Source organism: Arvicola amphibius, chromosome 18 (assembly GCF_903992535.2).
Source record: "Arvicola amphibius chromosome 18, mArvAmp1.2, whole genome shotgun sequence".
Classification (NCBI taxonomy): domain Eukaryota; kingdom Metazoa; phylum Chordata; class Mammalia; order Rodentia; family Cricetidae; genus Arvicola; species Arvicola amphibius.
The window spans coordinates 2156278-2179786 of NC_052064.1; the positions used below are offsets into that span (position 1 = coordinate 2156278).

The 23509-nt window shown below is 38.9% G+C and overlaps 1 protein-coding gene across 1 annotated transcript in view; it reads left to right on the forward strand.

Annotated features, from left to right (window-relative positions):
* Positions 1-23509, forward strand: part of Sema3c (semaphorin 3C) — a 75047-nt gene that overhangs the window by 24400 nt on the left and 27138 nt on the right. The window contains exon 10 of the mRNA XM_038315381.1: positions 9696-9918. Coding sequence (XP_038171309.1) covers positions 9696-9918 — 223 coding nt within the window. The remainder of the gene's footprint in view (positions 1-9695; positions 9919-23509) is intronic.

Here is a 23509-nt window from a genome sequence, read left to right on the forward strand (position 1 = left end):
TCTGGGGCTGTGGCGAAGATATTACCAAAAGTGAAATTTATGACTGTGAATGTTTACATTAAAAAGTCAAAACAGCCCTGGAGAGATGACTTGCTTATCATGATCACCTGTTGTTCTTGCAGAGGACCCAGGTTTTCACATGACGCACAGACAGGCATATATTTAGGCAAAACTCTCACACATAAAATGAAATTAATACATCTAAGTTATAAAAATGGACTGGAATTAATGGCTCAGGAGTTGATATCATTTGTTGTTCCTGTAGACGATTTAGGTTTGATTCTCAGCACCCATATGGAGGTTCACAACTACCCATTCTTTCAGTTCCAGGTGTACCAATGTTCTTTCCTGGCCTTACAGGGACTACAACCACACATGATACACATATATACACCCAGGCAAAACACTGACCAATTAAATAAAATAGCTTAATCTAATACAATATCAAAATACCTCAAATAACCTACCATGTGCTTAAAATTCTTGGAAAAACAGTACAAAGGCAAGTTCAGAAACAGTAGGCAGTGAGGTAAAGAAGGTCAGGGTGTGTGATTTGGTTTGGCTTTGTTTTTCAAGACAGGGTTTCTCTGCACAGTCCTGACTGTTTTGGAACTCTGTAGACTAAGGTGACTATGAACTCCCAGATCCAAGTGCCTCAGCCCCACAACTGCTCGAATTAATGGCATGCACCTCCACCAACTAGTATCTTGGCAGACATTGTTGAAATACATGTAAAGAACAGAACATACAATCAATCCACCGCAGTGCAGTCGTAAGACTGCATTCATAAGACTGACTAATCCCTAGCTAAACTGACAAAAACCAAAGGAAGACAATATAATTAAATTAGAGAGTATTCTAATGAACTTAACATACTTATTAAACAGTTCCATTCCAGAAATCTTGATAAATCTAGAACTGGATAAATCATTTGTCACATATGATCTGAAAGAGTTAAATGACGAAAACACAAACAGCTTAAACAAGCCCTAACACACAAGGATACTGAAACAGCAATAAGAAAAAAACAACACAAAACAAAATAAAACTCCCAAGAAGAGAAGGACCAGGTGGATATGTTCACTGCTCCATTCCACCAAACTTTTCTGGAAGAGCTGACAAGAGTACTGATCAAGCTGTTCATAAAAATAAAAAAAGAAGGAACACTACCAAAATAATTCCACTAAAGTATTCTCTTGAAGCTAAACCAGATAAAAAAAAAATACACAATGGAATAAAACAAAACTGTGGGCTGCTCCCTCTGACAAACACAAATACAAATATTCTTTTTTTACTGTTCATTTTTATTTATTTTTCTCTCATATAATACAACCTGGCTGCAGCATCTGCTCATTCTATTAATCCGAGACCAACCCCTCCCCTCTTCCTTCTCTGTTTCCCTTCAGGAAAGATCAGTCCTCCCAACGGATAGGTTCTGAACTCAGCATAACAAAGTACTATATGATTAAGCACATACCTTTATATCAAGGTTGGAGGGGTCAACTCAGAGGGAGGAAAAGGGTCCCAAGAGTAGGCAAAAGAGTCAAAGACTTTCATTATTTATTCCTAAAAACGTTGTGTTTAAAACGTTACAATTAATCATGTCTAACAAGTAACTTGATTAGGCAGAACACTGACTAATTGCTTTTACAATCAAGAAAAACAATCAAGAGATATAATCATCTCAGGGCCCTTCAACTGATAGTAGATATGGAGCAAAGATGACTTAGGAGGAGAGAAGGAGGGAAAGGCTGAGAAAACTGCATATAAGTAAAAGTCTCTCTTTGCTTTGTTCAAATTATTTCATGCATTCCCAGAAGACTAACTGCTAACTGATTCAAAGGTAAATTATACTTTTTAAATGACTAGAAGTTGGGGCAATTAAACATATACTTTAATACAGAACAGTAAAAGGTAGTTGTGGTTTGGTGTACTTTCTCCAGTGTGTGAACAGATAGTACAGAAGCAACTGACTTGCAAACTCAGAAAAATTCACCCCCTCCCTCCTGTAGTTTACAGTTGCATTCATTGAATTGAGGCCTCAGAATCTTATGAAGACTGTTCTGAAACCAGATTGCTCTTGTCTCCTGAGTATATTACTTGTTCCTTTTCTCAACCAAGGACATCCAAGCAATTACTTGAAATTAGCCATGGTCAGGATATTTGTGCAACTGAAATCCAACTCATTCTACCTATGGCTCTTCCCCCATGTGACATCTTAAAAGCCACTTTGACATGTACACAGGGCTTTTGAGTATCACATAGAAAACCACTCTGCCGAAAAGCAATAATTGTGTACACTGTGGTAAGAGACCAACCCTGTTCCACAAATAAACCAATGCTAAATTAGAAAATTCTGCTAACAGTCTCATTTTTTAAAGCCCTTAAGAATAAGCATTTTCTGCTGTCCTAAAGCAGTGTGGAATAAGCCAGGGATTAGTGACACACACATCTGGAACAGAATCCTTGCAAAATGGGAGTAATCAGTACTTAAGACATTTTTCTATAATGTGGTTTCTTACATCTGGTATTGAGACCACAACAGCTCCTTTAAATCCAGAAATTGTCAGATGAGTGATCCTTGGGGAATCAACAGGACAGGGTGGAGAAATGACCCTGGAACTCCTCCTAGAGAAGTATGCTTCCCCAAAGAACTGGTCGCTCCACCCTAAGCCCAACAAAATAGCATGAAGTCAGCTTTCTTACTCAGTTGCCAGTGGTTGCCTCAACCCTATGCTTCCTACTTCTGCAGCCAGAAGATATTCAGCCAAGTGAACTCCACAGTCCTCTTCCTCTAGGTCAAGAATGTCGGTCTCTGTCTCAGAAGTCTTCCCAATGAGGGATCAACTGTGATTGTCATTCTTTATTTCTCCACAGTAGTCTGGTTGCTGGGTCAACCTCATAAATATATAAGCGTGTTTTTACATAAATGACACTGGCAGAAATCCTATACCCTCCTTCTCAACTTCCCTGTAGGTGTTCCTTCAAAGCAGAGTACGTAGCTGTTCTAGCGAACAGCCCAACCAGCAAGCACATGTAAGTGCTGGGAGGGCTGCCAAGTGTGTCATAATGTTTTCCCCTAAGTACTCTCAGTTTGTGGAAGAAACAAGACACCATTGGTATGTCGCAAAGGGCAAGTGAGACTGCTGACTCTCTGTGGCTGAGCTAATGAATTACCTTATCCTGTCACAGTGAGGGTGAGGCTTCTGTAGACTTCATATCCTGCACACCCCGCTGAAGCAGAACCTAATAACGCCATCATTTTTAACTCCCATTTCAGAGTGTTTCAGACCTATATCCACCAGCATCCGAAGGAGAGCAGTTCCCCAAAGAACACAGCCTCTGTTTCTCTTCCACACTAATACTAGCAGTGATATTTACCACTCTCCTAAATTTGTTTTCTTTTTTCATTTTTGAGATTATAGCTTACTCGCATTTCTCCCTTCCATTTACTCCCTTCAAGGCCCATATACCACTCCTTACTATCATTCAAATTCACAGCCTATTATTTCACTAATAGTTGCTTCATGCATATCTATTCATAAATATTACCTATTCAGTCCTTTAATGTTATTTGTATATTTATTCCAGTGAGGTGTGTGTGAAGGTAGAGGTCAATCAATTTGCAGCCTCTACCATGTATGAATTAAGGATGGGATTCAAGTATTCGACTTTGGCAGAAAATACCTTTATCTAAGGAGCCCTCACCAGCCCGATAAATTCATTTTTAAAATACTGACTCTTTCGTGTGCATGACATTTGGTCTTGAATCATGCTCTCTCTGCCATTTAGATTTTTTGTGTGTCTCCAATTATTACTTTATTGTCAAATAATGATGTTTGTCTATTTTATTAGTATGTTTGGCCCATTAGTTTCAGCCTCTTATTGGCTAATTCACACATCTTGCTTTAACCCATATTTAGTAATCTGTGTAGCACCATGAGGTGGTGGCTTACCAGGAAAGATCCTAACCTGTTCTGTTTCTGGTCGAAGAATCATGGCGACTGACTCACTTCCCTTCTCCCAGCATTCTGTTCTGTCTACTCCACCCACCTGTGTTCTGATCTATCAGGCCAAGCAGTTTTCTTTATTACTTAACCAATGAGAGTAACACATAGACAGATGACCCTGCTCCATCATACCACTACTTCATAAGAGTGGGATAACTGGGAAAAATAAATACTTAAGGAGTTTAACTAAAATGATTCAGTGATGATCTGTATAATAAATTAACCTACAGAATGCCAATGTTTCGGATGGTACTTAGTGATTATACCATCTTCTTTTTATATTTACATCAGTTCCATCCTTCTTTTACCACTCCAAGTTCTCACATACTCCAGCACATTCATATTTATGACATTTTATATAATTATTCTTGTTTCTAAAATTATTATTACAATACAAACACATATGCATGACCTTCTGAACTCATTTAATGCTGTTCCTCTATACATAAGTTTATCACAGTGCATTTGCTAAGCTACTAGGGGCTTGGTCTCGAGATCAAACTGATTCTCACTCTCTCAGAAGCTCTTCTCCTAGTGATGAGACCTTGTGACATTTCCAACATTCACATTGGCATGTGAACTGGTATTCATTAGGCAGGTCTCTTTTCTAAGATTTATTACGCTGCAATGCTCTGCCTGCACTAGATATCATTGCAGATGGTTGTGAGCCTCCCTGTGGTTATTTGGAATTTAACTCAAGACCTACAGAAGAACAGTCAGTGCTCTAATCCTTTGAGTCATCTCTCCAGTCCTAGGCAAGTCTTTTTTATGTGGAGATCCCATTGGAGCAATGTCATGAGTCACCATTTTGGGGTGACGTCTGCCACAATCCTAGTCTGGTGGGTTTCTCATTTCCAGGGCAGGAGCATGAGGATTAGAATGTTAGATAGGCCGGGCGGTGGTGGCGCATGCCTTTAATCCCAGCACTCGGGAGGCAGAGGCAGGCGGATCTCTGTGAGTTCGAGACCAGCCTGGTCTACAAGAGCTAGCTCCAGGACAGGCTCCAAAGCCACAGAGAAACCCTGTCTCGAAAAACCAAAAAAATAAAAATTAAAAAAAAATTAGAAATGTTAGATAGGAGAAACAGAGATTAGGAAGAAACATGGAAACACAGGATAGTAACAGGAGGGCAACTCAGCGAATACGGAATGCTGAATTACAAGTTCTAAGTTCTGAGTTTGCCTGTGTTTAATTTTCCATACACTTTTATGCCCCAATACTTCACAGGAGTAAAAATGACATTTTGAATTTTGCATGCAAATGAATGGAGCTAGAAAACATCATTTTGAATGAGGTAACCCAGACCCAGAAAGACAATTGTCATATATACTCAGTCATTAGTGTTTTTTAAACATAAAGCAAATAAAACCAGCCCACAAGTCACAATCTCAGAGAACCTAGACAATAATGAGGACACTAAGAGAGACTTATATAGATCTACTCTACATGGCTAGCAGAAAAAGACAAGATCTCCTGAGTAAATTGAGAGCATAAGGACCTTGGGAGAGAGTTGAAGAGGAGGGGAGATGCAGAGAGCAGAGCAGAGAAAATGTAGAGCTCATTCAAAATAATAATAATAATTAATAATAATAATAATAATAATAATAATAATAATAAACAAAATGGGGGAAGGCAAAAGACTGCTTTGTCATGATACAAAGAACAACTCGAACAGTTACTTGCTCCAGTAATTGAGACATCAAATCATTAATTCCTGAGCAGAGCATTTGATGTTTGGGAGCAGTGAACATACCCTAGACCAAGGATCCTGCAGGTAACCACTCCCCAAGTTCAAACCTCCTATTTCAAAAGAAGGAGCAGAGTACGCTTGAATTCTCTGACCTTTGGTCAGAGTGGAGCAGATCCAGATCTATGGCCATCTTAAGTCCAAAACACCAAGTAAACAGATCCTAGGTCAGGATATCTTGTTTTGTAGCTACACCTGTTATCAAAAGCTTTGAAAGAACAAAAATTAAGCTCAGACTCTCTGACCTTCAGAGAAGGTGGAATAGGCTCACAGTTTTGGGTATCCACAGAGCAGCTATCTGGTCACGTCTGTATGACACTAGCTAGTGACAGGAGTTCTCATTCTCTTACTCTTTCAAACTTTTACCCCTTCTTATTTGGGCTTCTTTGATCCGTAGGTGTACAGTTTATATTGTAGATGTGCTTCCTGGGACTGGGCACCCCACGGTCACCTATTTGCATTTTTAAACAATTGTGATTCTCTATAATAATCTCCATCTGATGCAAAAAAAAAATAGGTTTATTGAGGAGGAGTGGAAGCAACACTTATCTGTAGGTATAAAGGTACATATTTGCAATGCAGTTAGAAATTCTATGGCTGTATGAAAATATAACCATAGGAGCTCACCCTTAGGCGCTATGGGTCCTCCAGGTCTTATGTCCAATTACATAGGCAAAATTGGACACATGTCTTTTCAACTAAACAAGATAAAAGACCTTAGTGTGAAATTTGAGCTGCTGAAATTTCTAGACTAAAATATGGTTTAATGTTACCCCCAAGGTCCCAATATGCATGCTTCCCTGTTCCAGATGACCATGAAAGAGCCATCGCATACTAAATGTCCTTGCCTGGTTTACAACGAGGGAACTCAATAGTGCACATTGAGAGGGGGAGGTCACCTTTTTATCTTGTCACCGTTTTTACAACTCATTTTGTCTTGACTGCTAACCTGTGTCATGAGTCAGTAGCGTGATTCCTAATTAGAATAATTCTTTTCTAAATTTGAAAATGATGTCACATGAGGAGACTCTGATTTTTAAGGTAGAAGAACATTGTACATAGATAATAAAAGCAAGAGAAAAAAATTATTGAGGGAAAAATGTACAGACCCCTAGACTGGGGCTGCCAAGAAGGCTTAGCAGATGAAAAAACTTGCTATACAAGTGCTATGACCTGAATTTGATTCCTGGAACCTATGTAAAAGTGGAAAAAGAAAATTGACTCCACAAAGCTGACACACACACACACACAAACACACACACACACGTGTGCACGTATCACTACTAACAAAATAATAATTGTAATAATAATAAAAATAAAAGTTTTAAAAACTGCTAGTTCGTGTTACCTATTTAACCAGCATAATTTTGAGCAACTTTAACAAAACTTTCATTAACATTGTCTTAAGTTTAAGGAAAAGTTCTAAATAAGACTCAGATAATTTAATAAGCTGTCACCTGTATTATACAACAATGTTTAATTTAAAAATGCCATTCGAAAGAAAGCAAGAAGAGGGAAAGGGGAGAGTTTGGAAGAAGGAAAGAAGCAGTGAATTATGTAACTATATTAATCTCAAAAATAAAAGAAACGATTTTTATAGGTAATCACACATCAAAGTACTAAACTGACTGGAAATTATGTAGCACGCCTAGTAATGTAAGCTAACTGTGCATTCTTTTAGTACCAACAAAAATGCTTACAAACACTTGAGGAGATGGATCAACACAGCAAGCCACAATTAGTGGTGTTTTCAGAGTCTGAAATTGCCCTCACATTGTTCTTTCCATATTTCATTCAGTGAGCAGCATGCTTCCCTTTTTCCACTTTGTGTGAAAGACGAAGGCTGGAAACACCCATAACCCATACTTTGAAGAAGTATGGAACACAACTGTCAGCTTTGAACAACCTCAAATTCAATCCTGTGTCCCCGTTTGGTCTTCATTTTGGAAAATTTATAAACAAGAATATTTAAATACAATGTTTTTCTTATAATGAAAAATATTCCAAGGTCATGGGAATATCCAACAACAGACTGTCTTTATTATTTATTTCTTTAACTGTTGTTTTTTTCTAAAAAGAGAGAGAGTGTCTGTGTGTGTGTGTGTGTGTGTGTGTGTGTGTGTGTCCTAAAAAATGTTCTTGGCTAAATTGTTCTTGGCCTAAAGTGTACATTCATGATGATAATGGGTTTGCATGTGGATTCTGCCGAGAGGTTTGAGCAAATGTTTTCCTGTCCATGCTGACAGAAAGGCGCTGAAGTCATTGGCTAGATATAGCAAGGATTCAACACAGAAGATGACACATCTTGCTTTCTTTCCAATGGTGTTTGTCTTTCTTAACAAAATCAGCAGTAAAGATTTAACAGATTTCACACAAAACTCCCCATTTCTGTCCTCTGTTAAAGTCTGATAATGTTCACATTCCGTTCCTGATGGGAGTAAAGAGTTGGTTCACTGTCAGCCTTGAGAAAAGCCGAGCTCTGTAGTAGGCCACAGTCCTGATAGCACACCAATTTCCAAGATTCCAATACCGGAATTTCCAAGATGCTAAGAACAGCAATTTTGTTTTGTTTGCTTTATGCACTATGCCCTTAAAGTCTAAATAAAACTAAAACTGGGGTATTGTACTTGAAGTAAAATGTGAAATCCATTTTTGTTTCTGAAAGTAATGTTAGGAAGTATTTAATAGATTTAGACACATACTGCTTGTGCTTACATATTATTACATTCACCAATTTGGCTCACAGGACTTAGCATACACGTTCTACCAGTGAGTGAGTGTGAGCTCCAACCTTCAACATTTTCATTTTACCTGAACTTTGATCCTGGGTGTCAGGGTAACCATCCTCCTCTGAAATTCTGTCAGTCTGCTTCCACTGTGGAAGCTTTCCAGCTGCCTATTTTCCCGATGCCATTGCCTCTTTCTATCTGCCCTGACAACTTGCGGCTCTAACCATTCCTCTTCTGGACAGAAGGGCACCTTCTTATTCATCTGGTCCTGATACCAAAGTTTCAAGCCAGATCATCTGATGAAGAATGTAATCACTCCCTCAACTAGAGTCACCAGACATCGACTGTTGCCAGTTTCGTTATATGATGAAATGATAGGCCAAACAGGCAGAATCCAATTCCTACTAATATAATACAGTTTACCATCTAGGCAACAAACATGCAGTAGATATGAAAGTAATCAATATGGAAAGCACCATTTGGTATAGGGAACTGAGGACTGAGTGAGGAAACGGGGAAGCCAGATGGGCAACTGCACGTGCCAAGACTTAAAGACCATTGTTCCTGACACCCAGGGGTAACACTAGCTCCAGTGGCAAGCCAGACTCCCTGCAGATAGGAGAGTTGGCAAGACATCCTAGGCTGTTGGTGCTTTGCTCTCTGTAGCTATTGTACTTGATGGAACTCTATCCCAGACGGGTATAGTATCAGTGCTCATCCCCACACTGAGCTGAACTCCAACTTCAAGATTTGTCTAGGGAAGGGAGATCATATGGAAAGAGACTCTTACATTAGGATTCGAATTTAATGTGTTAATGGCCACCTAATTTGTTTTAGCATAGAATGTGTCCATGGGTGTTTTTGCCAGCAATATACTTCCTGTTACAAAATCAGAAATAGAAGGATGATGGATGAAAAGAGGGAAAGTCAGAACATATTCAAATGTGTGTCAGCCCCGCTGTGAGGACACTCTAGAATAAGGAGGCATTCTACTCAATTGTCTAAGCCATTCAGCTGTCTAAGGAAATGCACCTCATAGCTTTCTACAGATAGAGACCTCTCTGTCTAAGATCAGACTATTCATCTTCTTCTCTCTGGATCTCTGATGTACGTAAAGCAATTGACTTTTTAAGTGTTTTGAAAATGATTATTATTGAGACAAAGGGACCATTTTATTAACTTATTTTCTTTTATTTATCTTTTTTTCAGTGCCCAGGCGGGGCATTTACACCCAACATGAGAACCACCAAGGACTTCCCAGATGATGTTGTCACCTTTATTCGCAACCACCCTCTCATGTACAATTCCATCTACCCCATCCACAGAAGGCCTCTGATTGTCCGCACGGGCACCGACTACAAGTACACGAAGATAGCCGTAGACCGCGTGAATGCTGCTGATGGACGATACCACGTCCTCTTCCTGGGGACAGGTAGGTGTTTGAAGTCATGGTGTACTATCAGGAATGTTCAGCAATTTAGGGAGAAAGGAACGACCAAATCACTGAGCCTAAAATGTCATCATTGTTGCCTTTTGTTTAATCTCTCCCACCTCATTTTCCACAACTGTAAACGGAGTTAACAAAATAAATTAATTACCAGTGTGGCTGTGATAAACACCTGAAGTTCATGTACTCAAAGTAACAAAGTAGTTCCTGATCCATATTAAAGTGAAAAATAAAAATAATCAGCCAAATTAAGGGCTGGTGGAAGTTTTATATATGAATGATGTTCTGAACTGAAGCAGAATGTGTGACTAATTAACCAATATTTGGAGTCATTTTCCAGAGTGATGGTGATAGATAAGACATTCTTTGTAAATTTGAAAGTAGACTTATGTATAGGTAGCTATTTGGAAAACATTATATTTCCTATGTTAATAGAGCCAGCAATTCCTAAATGTCCTATTTCTTTTACCAGAAGTTCAATAAAAATAGTTTTGTTAACAAAGACTTGCCTATTGGGGACCATGAGTTATAAGTGTTTTAGAGCATTGGTTCTCACAGTGTGGTCCTCAGACCAGCAAGGTCAATATCAACCGGACCATGTTAGAAATACATTTGTAGGCACTCCTCCCAGAAAGCCAGCTAGTAAACCCAGCCATCTGTGCTTTAGCAAGCTGTTCTGGTGATTCTAATGCACACTGTTTGCAAATTACTAGAAGGGAGCAAGGAGCCTTGGCCTGCTGAGCTGACAGGATTATAAATTCCATTCCTGCTTGGTTCCTTTTACACAGTGTTGGCTAGGTTCCTCCATATTGCCCAAGCAGCAGAATTCCACACACTTACTGCCTTGTAGGCGGTGACACAGATCTCATCAGCTCTCCTCATAGATGTAGGAATAACTCCAGTAAGTATGCAGTGTGTCTTCTAATTAAGGAAACAGATATAAAGCAGGCCTGTGAAAGCCATTTTAAAATGTGGCGGTTGCCGTGTCTGTCCTCTGAATTGAAGGCAATGCACTCAGATTTCAACCAGCTACAAAATGTGGTTACTCTTTCTTGGCTAAATAAAGCTTCAGCCTGCTCTTCTCATGGAGTTCTCATTTTATCCCTCCATGTAACTCCAACCCCGGGTCTGGAGCTTTCGTTCACACATAACTTTTGTTTGAAATCCTGAGACAGAGAATCTTCTAAAATGTATTCTTTGGCATGCCTGGCAGAATTTGGGTTCTTGCTGCTCCCTTCTTTGCTTGCCTGGCTTGTGAGGCACAAAACCCTTCCTTCCTTATCTAATCATTCCTTATCATGGCTTTACTACCCTGCCCTCTCCAGGACCTTTGCTGCCAATTAGAATCTCAATCCCTAGATTCTTTCATTTTATCCTATACCAATGCTGACTTAGAAAGCTTCTCCCCATGCACAGAGCATGAGTGAATATTCACCCTATTGCCAATTCTATTTCACCAGGTCTTTCAGTGTTATCATCCTATAACTAGTGTGGGATAATGGTTTGTATTCTGACAATTATATTTTAAATAAATGCTGATAGGCCAGTAGCCAGGCAGGAAGTATAGGCGGGGCAACCAGACAGAAAGTAGAGGTGGGTCAGTGAGATCAGGAGAATTCTGGGAAGGAGGAAGCCCATTCCACTGCAGTACTGACCTGACAACAGAACAAGCAAGATGTGACTGCCCTGCTGAATAAGGTACTGAGCCATGTAGCTAGCTAGCATAGATAAGAATAATGGGCTAATAATGGACTATATAAGTTATGAGTTAATAAGAAGCCTGATCTAATGGGCAAATCAGTTTATAGTTAATGTAGACCTCTGTGTGATTTCTTTGGAACTTAATGACTGTGGGAACAGGGCAGGACAGAAACCCCAACAACAAATAACCACTAAAATACCTCCCATCTTTTGTATCATATGGCGTTTCAGAACCTCTCTTTGTCTGTTGGGTCAGCCATGTGGCATACAGTTCTTGTCCTCATTCTTCTTGTATATTGGTGTATCTGCATTTTTTCATGTCCTCCTATTCTTTTGATCACCTTGTTTATTCACTTTGCTTTAAATTGTTTCGCATGCAAACACATTTTTAAAATGTGTCATTAAAAGTCTTTGGCAATTCAGTAGTTAAATTAGCATTTCAAACACTGTTGTGCAAACTCCATTTATACTCTTCCAAGACTTTCTAACTAATACTACACTTCCCCATATTGTATTCACCATGGTACATTTTTCTCATCCTTTGATCCCTTTGAAGTCTATAATTTCTCAATAGGCATATTACAGGGTTTTGCTAGTCCAATAAATATTTGTCAGGCTGAACATGAAAGCGTGAATATGTCCACTGTTACCCAGGCAATAAAATGAATTCATGCAAGCCCAAAAGACAATTTTCATTTGCGTATACATATGTTCTCATAGATGACTCCTAAATTAGTACAAAGAACTGTATTTAGACCAACAGACATCAAGGTAGAGTTTCGTTGAAAAGAAAAAAAAGTCCTGTATTTCTTGACAGAAAGTGGCAGTTTAGAGTCCCACCTCTCTCAATGTCTCCTTAGATAGATGATTATTTTCTGTTTGCTTCCTTTGAAGCCTTTTTAGAAGATGGACCTTGGTGTCACCACGAACTTGCTTTCTTTTGAAAATCTTTATAACATATGTAGATTTCATGGGTGGAATTTTCAAGTCTTTTAGAAATGTTCAGCAATTTCTACTTAAGTAGAAGACAGCAAAAAGCATAGTGCAACAAAGATGCTTTGGGTTTTCTTCCCACATAAGCTCTGGCACCTTGACACGGATTTTTTATATGTGTATTTACACATGTGTGTCATTTCACAAGCTGTCTTTGGGCATGGGCTTTTAATTGTAGTGGAGGTTTCACTAATGATCGCTTGTGAAACCGCATGAGTGTCTTGAGGATTGTGTCCAAGCAGGAGAGTGCACGTTGTGGCAAGGCCTCTCCACAGCATCTTTCTGGAAGGACTGTCACCAACTTAATCACTCATCCATGCCCATACTATCTCACTAGACTGCACTGTCCTTGTTGGACAAATGTTTCAACATTCATGAAACTTAGATGAGTAGTACAATGATATAAAGTGAAATTTCTTTGAGAAAAATATTTTATATATATCGTTATCAGAAAGACATTTGACTTTTTGGGAGAATCATGCACCGTTGTCCTATACACAACTAATTCTGTTTGTAAGTGGGAGGATATCATTTTTTTTAGATTTTTTTTTCTTATTTTGTAAGTGCAGGTGAGAATTTCCATTTTCATGGATGAATCTTGACACACCACTTATGGAGACAATAAAGAAAGCTGTTTTCATGGCTTCCCTTCTTCTCTGCTGTCTTCAGACCTTCAAGGGAATTCAGTGAAAGCACAAGTTGTCAAGAATGTTTCCATAGAGAAAACTGATGTGACAGAATTCAATGGATATTATGTAATTATAGACATGTCACCAGTGTGAGCAGTGCAAATGACAGTGTAGCTCACAGAACCTCTCATTGTCTATGTGGACTCAAAGCTTGATATCTATTCCAACAACTCATTATCATTATAGAACTTATTGAGTCTTAAATGCTGATGATCTCACCTTCCAACTTTATCGCCAGACAACCAAGTAAATTATCAGACCAAAGAGGAGGCTTAATAGTTAAAGGCTAAAACCCACAGCTCATATTACAAAAGCTAAGATTAAGTTTCCTTTATGTGCAATGAAGTTCCAAGCAAAATAAGTAAGTAAAAGGCAGAGATGAGAAATGCATGTGGTTATGAGGAGAGAATAAAGAAGGTCGGACAAGAAGACAGTTAGAGCTTCAGTCAGCAAAGCCTACATAGATTCCTTGATTTTTTTTTTTTTTTTTTTTTTTTTTTTTTTTTTTTTTTTTTTTTTTTTTTTTTTTTACAAAAAAAGATTACTCTGCTTATTTGGGTTGATAAATATAGAAGTTTCATTAAGTTAAGGAAACTATTTTATAGTCTGTGGAGGCTCTATAGGTATTCATGTTTCCACAAATAGAAGTTCTTTTATATATTACATGCTCTTTTGTTAAAAGTTAAGCTTAGTCTACTTATTTTCATATAATGACTGCTATTACCCCTTTAAAATCTAAGTTTGTATGTGTGCATAAAATAAACTATTTGTTTTAATCATTAATATTCATTTTTTTCTTATTCTTTGAGAAGGCTTGAACATGGAGGTGAAAGCTATCATGGGATTAGCGTTTCTCTTTTAAATTGCCACCTACTGCTGTTATCCCAGCCACAGGCCCAGAGCAGACTCTATTACACGGTCAGGAGATTTTACCCTGTTTCCCCTTTGCTTCTGGAGCTATGAAAATATTTTAGTGTCTGGGTAAGGTTCAGACACTTTCTGTCAAGTTCCCCCTTTTAGCACTACTCATGAATCAGAATGATGTGACTTTTGACGAAAGGGTAAGTGTTCTTGTGAATGGGTGTTAAAGATTTAGGATGATTTACCAGCATTGTGGTTTCTGAAGGCAGGATCATTGTGAGTGGTCCCCCACCGCAATGCTAATATGGAATATTCCATTTCATGCTTCTTATTAGCTCCCATTTCACTGGACGAGTACTGAGTTGGAATATTGACTCCAGGAAGTCTTCCCAGTCTCTGGAATTTTGAAGTATGGGCCACATGTGTGAGCAGAGCCTGAGAAGGCCTGTCTGGCAACACTAGAGAATAACTGTTTTCTTCATAATGAGAGGTGTTGGCAGTTGCTGCTCTTGAAATGGCACCCTGAATGAGCTGCTGTGCCAGGAATTCTGAGTTTTTAAAGAACTCTCTAAAATACTCATATAAAATTTGATAGCTGCAGAAATGTGTTTGATTTGGGGAAAGACTACCATCATTTGAGAACTACGCGTGAAAATCCTCTAAGAATGATGTACACATTTCTCTCCCATTTAGCAATGGAGAACGAATCTCTCTAAAATCACTGGGGTTTTATGGCACTGTAGGTCACTTCCTGCCAGGACAGAATCTGAAAAATTCTGAGAGTTTATCATCAGTTCCAGTTCCGTGGGGCTATACACAGCAGTCAATGCTGATGGGACACAGTGGAACCATGGCTGAATCGAGGGGAAGAAAATGATAATTCATGTTGTCATGAATGCTTTACCATGTAAAGGGCAGCAAAGAAGGGAGTGGTGTAAGGAAATAAAAAAGGGAGAGGATAGTCTCAATGACCCTCTCTTCAAGGACACATGCTCCCACATGAACTGCGCCTAGTAAGACGAGGAGCCTATTGCTATGTAAACCCAACAACCATGAGTGTAAATCTGCAGAACCCACTTAAAAACCAGAGACAGTAGCATATGCATTTATCATCCCAGCACCCCCATGGGGAGGTAGGAAATGGAAACAGGGCACTCTTTGCAAGTCTGTAGATTAGCTAGCCCAGCATACCTAGCACAAGAGAGAATGTCTAAATGAAGGTGGTTTCATTTATTGATTTACCTCCACATAGGAACCAGGACATACATGCAAGCACTCAATCATACACATGCAGGCCTACATACATGCACATACACACACATACACACACAAATTATTTTTTAAAAAAAATATAAAATAAATTATACCGTGGAATTTACTAAAGTCAAAATATAGTTTTAATCTCTGAAAATAATTATTTCAAACAGCAGAATATCTACTTATAAGCCATTCCTTGGAAATGTGATTTTTGAAAGGCAGGAATCTCATATAATTATTATTTGGAGTTCCTAAAATATCATTGCTTATCATTGTATTTCAGTAAGTAGATAAATACTAATATTTCTGAAATATTTTCTTATTACGATGATATTTGCTTTTGCTGGGTACATGAACAATTTTATCTAACCTTCATATATATTTTCTGACTAATTCCATGAGTAATTATAAGAATATAGGCTTCCTGAATGGGCCATCTTCTGTAAGTAGGCAAGGCTTCCAAAGGTGGGACTGGGACACCAACTCAGTCAAAGAACCTTTGACCTTCAATTCATCTTGCCAGCAAGATGTGCTGGGGTAGTGGTCTCACAGAACATGTAGTATTCTGGGGGATAGACAATCAATGACTAGTTCAATTTGAGGCCCATACCATGAGAGGGAGCCTGCCCCTGACACTGCTTGGATGTCCAAGAACTGGAGACTGGATATTTAGGGTAGAACATAACTGGCTAAAAACAAAACAGAAATAAAAAGTCAATGAAATGATTCCTTAATGATAATTCTACTACACTCATAGACCAGAGCCTGGCATAATCTTCATTAGGGAGGCTTCACCCAGCAACTGATGGAAAAAGTCAATGAAATGATTCCTAATGATAATTCTACTATGCTCATAGACCAGAGCCTGGCATAATCTTCATTAGGGAAGCTTCACCCAGCAACTGATGGAAGCAGATACAGAGACCCATACCAGCATTAGGCAGGGCTGGAGAATCCAGAAGAGGACGGGGAGAAAAAGACTGTAGGAACTTTTTTTTTGTAGGGGTTAAGGACACCACATGTGCACAGCCAGTAGAATTAACTAAGCTGGGGAGCTCATAGAGACTGAAGGCACAATCAGGGAGCCTATATGGGTCTTCGCTATGTCCTCTGTATACACGTTGTGGTTGTTTAGCATGGTTTTCTTGTGAAATTTCTAACATTGGGAGTGGCACTGTTTCTGCCTCATTTGCCTGCTCTTGGGACTCTTTTCCTCCTACTGGGTTGCCTCTTCCAACCTTGATTTTAGGGTCAAGTCTTTTCGCAACTTATTGTATTGTGTTTCGTTAATATCCCTGGGAGGAATGCTATTTTCTGAAGGGAAACAGAGGAAGAGTGGATCTGGGAGAGAGGTGAGGAGGGAAGGGTAAGGAACTAGGAAGACTGCAGGGGGAGGAAACTGAGGTCAGGATGTAAGTTACAAGAGAAGAATAAAACAAACAAACAAAGAATGTAGGCAGGCCCCATATGGCTAGAGAGATGTCTCCATAGGGCAGGAAGATGTCTTCATAGGGCTGGGGAGATGTCTCCATAGGGCTGGGGAGATGTCACAGCTACAAAAGGCTCAACTCATCACCAAAACATCAGGAAGATTGGTCCTGATGAGTTTAGGAGATTTATCTGATGTATTTAATATTGAAAACCCAGTTCCTGGACTAATACATCACTTGGAGTAGCTGCTCTATAGAAAGTATTTCTGTCAATGAGAGAATGGGTTTCATGTATCATCCAGCATTGGTTCAGATGTAATTGTGGCTCATGTAAAGTCATTCCCATATTGACTATGACAGATTCAGAATGCAAATACCTGCTAATTTCACAGTCTAAACATTTATATTCAAATCCTTACCTTATTTAGCATAGTCTACTTATATTTTTCTTTTACTGAAGTTCATGTTATTTTCATCCTCTCGTTAGACTTTGAACAACATGTTTTATCCACACATTTCAAACCGGTGTTGCTGATGAGTTGACAGGACACTGGCTTTGGCATTGTCACACACTTAACCTCATCTAAACATTGTCACCAAGTCCTAAATGTGAGCCAGACATCCCTAACAAGGTGACAGAGAAGACAAAGATAAACTTTCCGATGAAGTGGACTGAATTTTTGTGTGAAGATTAATTGTTCTAAAATTTAACCTGCAAGTTTGGTACCACATTGCCAGTTATATTCCATTTTGACATAGAAGTACACACTTTTTTGTGACAGGGGATTGTTACACAAGAAAGTATGGCTTAACCTGAGTTTTTGGAATGATTTAACCTGACTTTTAAGAACATCCCACTTTTACAGGTTTTACTATTTTTTAAGAATTGGGGTTATATCTGTATCCAAAATGTCTGACACTTTTAACAAAGCACATAGGAAACCTGATATACTTATCCTTGTTTAATTCAAATAGATTTCGTACAGTGGATTGATATATTGAAGGGTTTCTGGATATGCAAGTGTATAGTGCTCCCAGCAAGTGTGTAGACAGAAGTTTCTCTTCCACCTAGTCCCACAGCTATTCAGTCCTAATCAACACATGGAGACTTATATTAATTATAAACTGTTTGGTCTATTGCTGAAGTTTATTACTAACTAGCTCTTATGATTTAAATGCACCCATAATTCTTGTCTATATTTAACTACATGGCTTGATACCTTTTCTCAGTAAGGCATTCTCACTTTATTTCCTTTGCATCTGGTTTGTGACTGATTCTACCTTTCCTCTTTCCAGATTTCTCCTAGGCTGGTTGCCCCACCTATACTTCATGCGTGGCTACTGGCCAATCAGTGTTTTATTAAACTAATAAGAGTGACAAATCTTTACAGTGTATTAGAGTATCATTCTAAAGCATTTCCCTTTTTTTCCTTTTCAAAACAAGAACTCTGAATCAAATCTCCTTTGTCCTGACTATTGTCCATAATAAGTTATAACCAACACTCCAAACAAAGAAAACATCCATAATTCATTTTTTGGGAATGTGGCTGTAGTTTTCTAGGCTGCTTCCTGCTGATTGGGGCACTGGTAATATTATAGGAGCCCAAAGAAAATTTAAAATTATGGTCAAGTCCTGACTGGAGTATTCTGTGAGGCTTGGTCACCTCAGCCAGCAGCCTCGAGCTGTTCTGGATATGGAATTCAGAGGAAACTGCTACAGAGGTGTTCTGAAACGTTGGATAATCTGGGCCATCCACTCCTATGGGAGATTTTTCAGGGGATCGTGCTTGATCAAAAATGAATCTATAGCCTCTCATTTCCTATAGAAACAAAAGTAAAACCTCGTCTTAAACATAACATATCTTTTGACTTAAATTTTGAAGTCAAGGCATTTTCAAACTACATAGGTTGGATTAATCCAGCAACATTTATAATCAAATGTCTTTTAGCAGCTGTTGCTCCTTCCTCAGCAGTCAAACAATTCAAAGACAATACAATGGCAGAGTGTCCAGATTCTCTGTGTATTTTCAATCCTTATGTGGCTTTTTCTGATACTGTTTCTTTTATTTTTAATATTTAAATTTTTGAGACAAGGTTTCTTTATATATCTTTGGCAGTTCTGTATCTCATTCCATTGGCCAGGTTGACCTCAAATTCACAAAAATCTGCCTGCCTCTGCCTCTGCCTCCCAAGTGCAGGGATTAAAGGTGTGCACCACCACACCTGGGTACTCTGATTCTTTTTAAAGGACTTTATCTTTACAAGATAGACAGCATTATCCCACAGCACAAGAGACAGGGTGATTGCTCCATAAGATTGGCTCATTTTCTTCTTAGTCACTGGCATTTTTCTTACTTGTTTGAGGACAGCTATAGTCAAACCCCATCACTGTGTTGTCTTTGCTTAGCTCTCTTCTCATAGGACTGTAAGGATGTTTTCAGTGCCTCAGATGTTGAATTATCAAGTCTGTTGTCTAATTGTGGGGCATAAATCTCCTGCTAGGGTTTTGTTCTTGCAGTGCTGCCAGCTTCCTGGGGCTGGCCCTTGCAACCCTTGTCCTAGAAGAACGCACAGCCTCCTGCTCACCAGGCTGGGCCTGTAGCTGTCTGATGTGGTGGTTGTTTGTCTGGAAACTTGCTCTGAGAAAGAAAGTGGCTGCACAGGGAAGAGTTTAAATTTTAGAAAATTAGAGAAAGTGTTTTATTCAGAGTGTGGAATGAGGTAGAAATTAGGATAGAAAAGTTAAAGGCAGAGCTTCTGAGGCAAGACATGGGGTTAAAACTCTTTAAGTGTATGCTTGGTTTACTTTTCCACTGATGTAGTAGGAAAATATTGAGCATCCAAATGACTTTCTCACAGTTCCAGATCCTAGAGATACAGTACTTAGTTAGCAAAAGGCTCTCCCAGGTGTGTTTAATGCTTGTGACCTTGAGAAGGGGGCACTTTTCTGAACTGTGTGGATGTGCTCAACACAAACGTGTAGCTCTTTAAAAAGCCCCAAAGCAGTTTGTCCTTGCTGTAGTTAGGAAGATGGGAGACGGTGGAAGCAATGCCAGAATCACCGCGGTGACCCTGAAGATGGAAGAAAACAATCATATGTGGAGGAAGATAAGTGGCTAAGTTTTTAAACCACAGAGAAGCAGTTTTCCATAGAACATACAGATTGGGAAGCTCAAAATACTGATTTTGGCATCCTGAGACCTATGTTTAATTTCTAGTCCCCACAAAGTTAAGAGGAACAACGTGTGTTATTCAAAAACACTAAAATTGCTGGTAGTTGTTTATGTAACAATTAAAAATAAATTTAAGCAGCTTTTGAATTCTAGCTTAATTGATAAATATAAAGAACTTAAAAACAATTATTAATCAAGTTTTCTGTTTTTGGACTCTGAAAGGAAAGTCAACACTGACTAATGCATAAAGATAATATTGCATATCAGACTAAGCTTCTTTCTTAGTTGCCAAGATACAGTGCAGTAAGAAACCATAACAATGTCTTGTAATCACAACACTTAGTTTACTATTTTAAGGTTGGCAGAGTCACTTTCTCAATCTCTTAAGCCTGGGTATCATGTAATACAGCATAGCAATGACACTGAGATCCTATCAGCTTGCATTTTGCTATTGCCTACAAGCAAGTCACATGCTCCATGATGAAGGGAACAAGCCTGTGCCCTATAGAGAGTTAACTTAGAATATGGCAGCCACATTTATCTGCATTTCAAAGTATTTTTGTTCACGTTCATCTTGAAGGCATGCTTGCATGTATACACGGGCTTTCATGACATGGCATATGTGTGGAGGCCAGAGGAGAGATTCGGGAGCTTGTTTGTCTCTTTCCCCATGTGAACATCAACTCAGGTGGCAGTGGCCAGGGCCCACGCAGGCTTTTCATCTATCTGCCCTTTTATACTAATGGAGAAGGTATCATATAATACCTTCTAAATACACTAAAACGGCCCAAAGGAGAGATAGCCTTTGTGTTTCAAAGGCAGGAAGTGATGTCCATATGAAACAGGAGTTGGAAGGTGGAGATTCAAAGGGATTACTTAGATTATAATTATGCATAGGAAGAGATGAGATTATAAGAAATTCATTGTTGTCATAATATATATATGTATATATATATTATTGAATATGTGATTTATATATGTTAGCATAAATATTGGAAAATTTGTCTTTTGTTTCATCTATCATGCATCTGTTATGAAAAGCAGTGGCAGTTTTCATCAAAAATACAAATAGGTAATTTAATTTACAATATAACATATACTTAATTTTTATTATATTTATTAAATAAATTTCAGCATTTCATTAAAATAACACAGAACTAACAAAATGAAAGTCTCCTCCCCTTTTAAAAGTGTAAAACCTAAGAATCTGATGAACTGAATGGCTGATTTACAATTGCAGTGTACTTTCAGCATTGAAATAAAGCCAAAGTCTGTCTCATAATGGACTGAAGTTTTGGTGGCCTCTCCAGATGGATAAGCCAAAGAGGGTGTCACTACAGATGTACTTTAGCATAGAGTGCTGTGCTAGAGATAGAGAGAGGAGCCTCATTAGCCGAGTGTGTGCTAGATGAATCCCTGACAGTGCTGAGGCCAATCTAGGGAATTATAATGATAAGGATTTAACTCCGAGAATTCCTGGAATGAGGAAGAAAATGAAGAAGCGTTTTCTAATATGAGTGAGGAATGATCTTGAAAATAGCGCAGAAGTAACCTTATGGTGACCTTGAGAAAGATGGAATGGTCAGGAAAAACCAGTGGACAAGATCATTTTATTTGAATGCCCTGGTTACTTGCTGTTTTCCACATTAGGCTACTTTCCTGTGTACTAGTGGCATCGAGGAAAGAATAACCGTTCCATTTGTATAGATGTCATCAGAAGAAAGGGGATGGCCAACAAGGGTGAGTTAATAGTGGAGCTGGATATGGCTACAAGGGAAGGAGCTTCCTTATCTGGGAATGGAGAAACAAGGACGTTCCATGTCACTTTGTAGAAATGATTTGAACTTCAAAGCTAATGTAGAAGAGTACCATATGATCAAAATGGTGCTGGAGAAGAGGCTCATTGGTGATTGGACAATTCATTAATTTTGGAGGTGTAGTTCTTCCCTGAGTAATCTAGGGGTCTTATAGGATCAATATAAAAGTACTCCAGGATTAATACAGGATTAATATAAGAGTACCCTAGGATTGATACAGAAGTAATATAGGAATATTGTGTGATTAATACTGGAGTACTCTAGGATTATTAGAAGAGTGATAGCAGAGTATTGGAGGATTAATACAGGAGTGACCTGGGATTAATACAGGAATGATCTAGGAGTAGTATAGGAATATTTGATCTAGGATTAACACAGAAGTGACACAGAAGTGATATAGGAATGATGTAGACTTAGAAAGGCTGAACATAGTTCTCTGTTTGAAATTTGTTGTGACTTCCTAAATAGGAGCTAACAAGCCTTACATCACTTACCCGCATTTCCCTTGGAAACTATATTTGTTTGAAATGTGAAGCTGTTTTTTGTTTCTTTTTAAATGTGTACATATGTGTGTAAAGTAGATGTGTGTGTTTGTGTGTGCAGCAGACATAGATGTCAGGTATTGTGCTTTATCACACTTCCATCATTTTATTTGAGATAGAGTCTCTCACTGAACTCAAGAATCCCTAGATGACTAGAATGCTGGGCCCAGGAATTTTGAGGATCCATCTGTCCCACCTCACCCCCAAGCTAGAGTTATAGATCGTCACCACCAGGCAAAAGGAGGAGACATCAAGGGCAGAGACACGAAAATCAAAGGAAGGGCAAGAGAGGGGAAGAGAAGAGAACAAAGAAAAGAAGGAGAGGAGAGGAGAGGAAGATAAAAGGGAAAATAACTTCAGTGAGAGATCCCAGCTGGAGCTGCTGGTGGCCTTTTGGAAATTACAGAGCAAAGCACTGGTTTATAACAAGTTTGGGTGCTGCTGGAACACGCGGAAACCAATAAGAAGTGGCCAAAGACAATACGCTCAGTTACACAGTGTCTCTAAGCTTTACAGCGAAGGTTCACACAGCTTGTCTCCTTTGATCTTGAGCAGGCTGGCAGGTGTGAAGGGAAAACGCAATATCCATATTTTATAGACAAAGGAAATCTTACAGGCCCCAATTTTGGATTGTGTGGGCAGGGGCATGATCTACGAAGCAGCTGCTCCCGGTGTACACCTGGGCAAGCGGCTCTCTCACCACCAAATGCTCTCTGCAAATAGTCGTTACAGGGCATAGCTGCTCTCATCCCAGGACGCAGTTGTGGGCAGCGTCCCTTCTAACAACTGCTGCTGGGGAAACACAACTGTGGTGTCCTTAATTAGCAGGGTACTTTAAGCCACTCTTCTTCTGGGGATTTACAAACTGCTTATTTTAAAACATGACATGATTTCACTCTATAGTTTTACTTGAATCAGCCTCTTGAATGCTTTTGTTTGTTTTGTTTAAGTTGCAAATGTTTATTGTAAAAACATGTTTATAAAAGAAGAAAAATAAATTGTAGTTTACTATTCCTTCTTTCAAACCATGTTGTTAATATCTGGGCATTTCAATCTGGCTTTTGTATTCTGCCAGTTGAAGAATTACAAGGCTGGGAAAATCTCAGGGGAAGT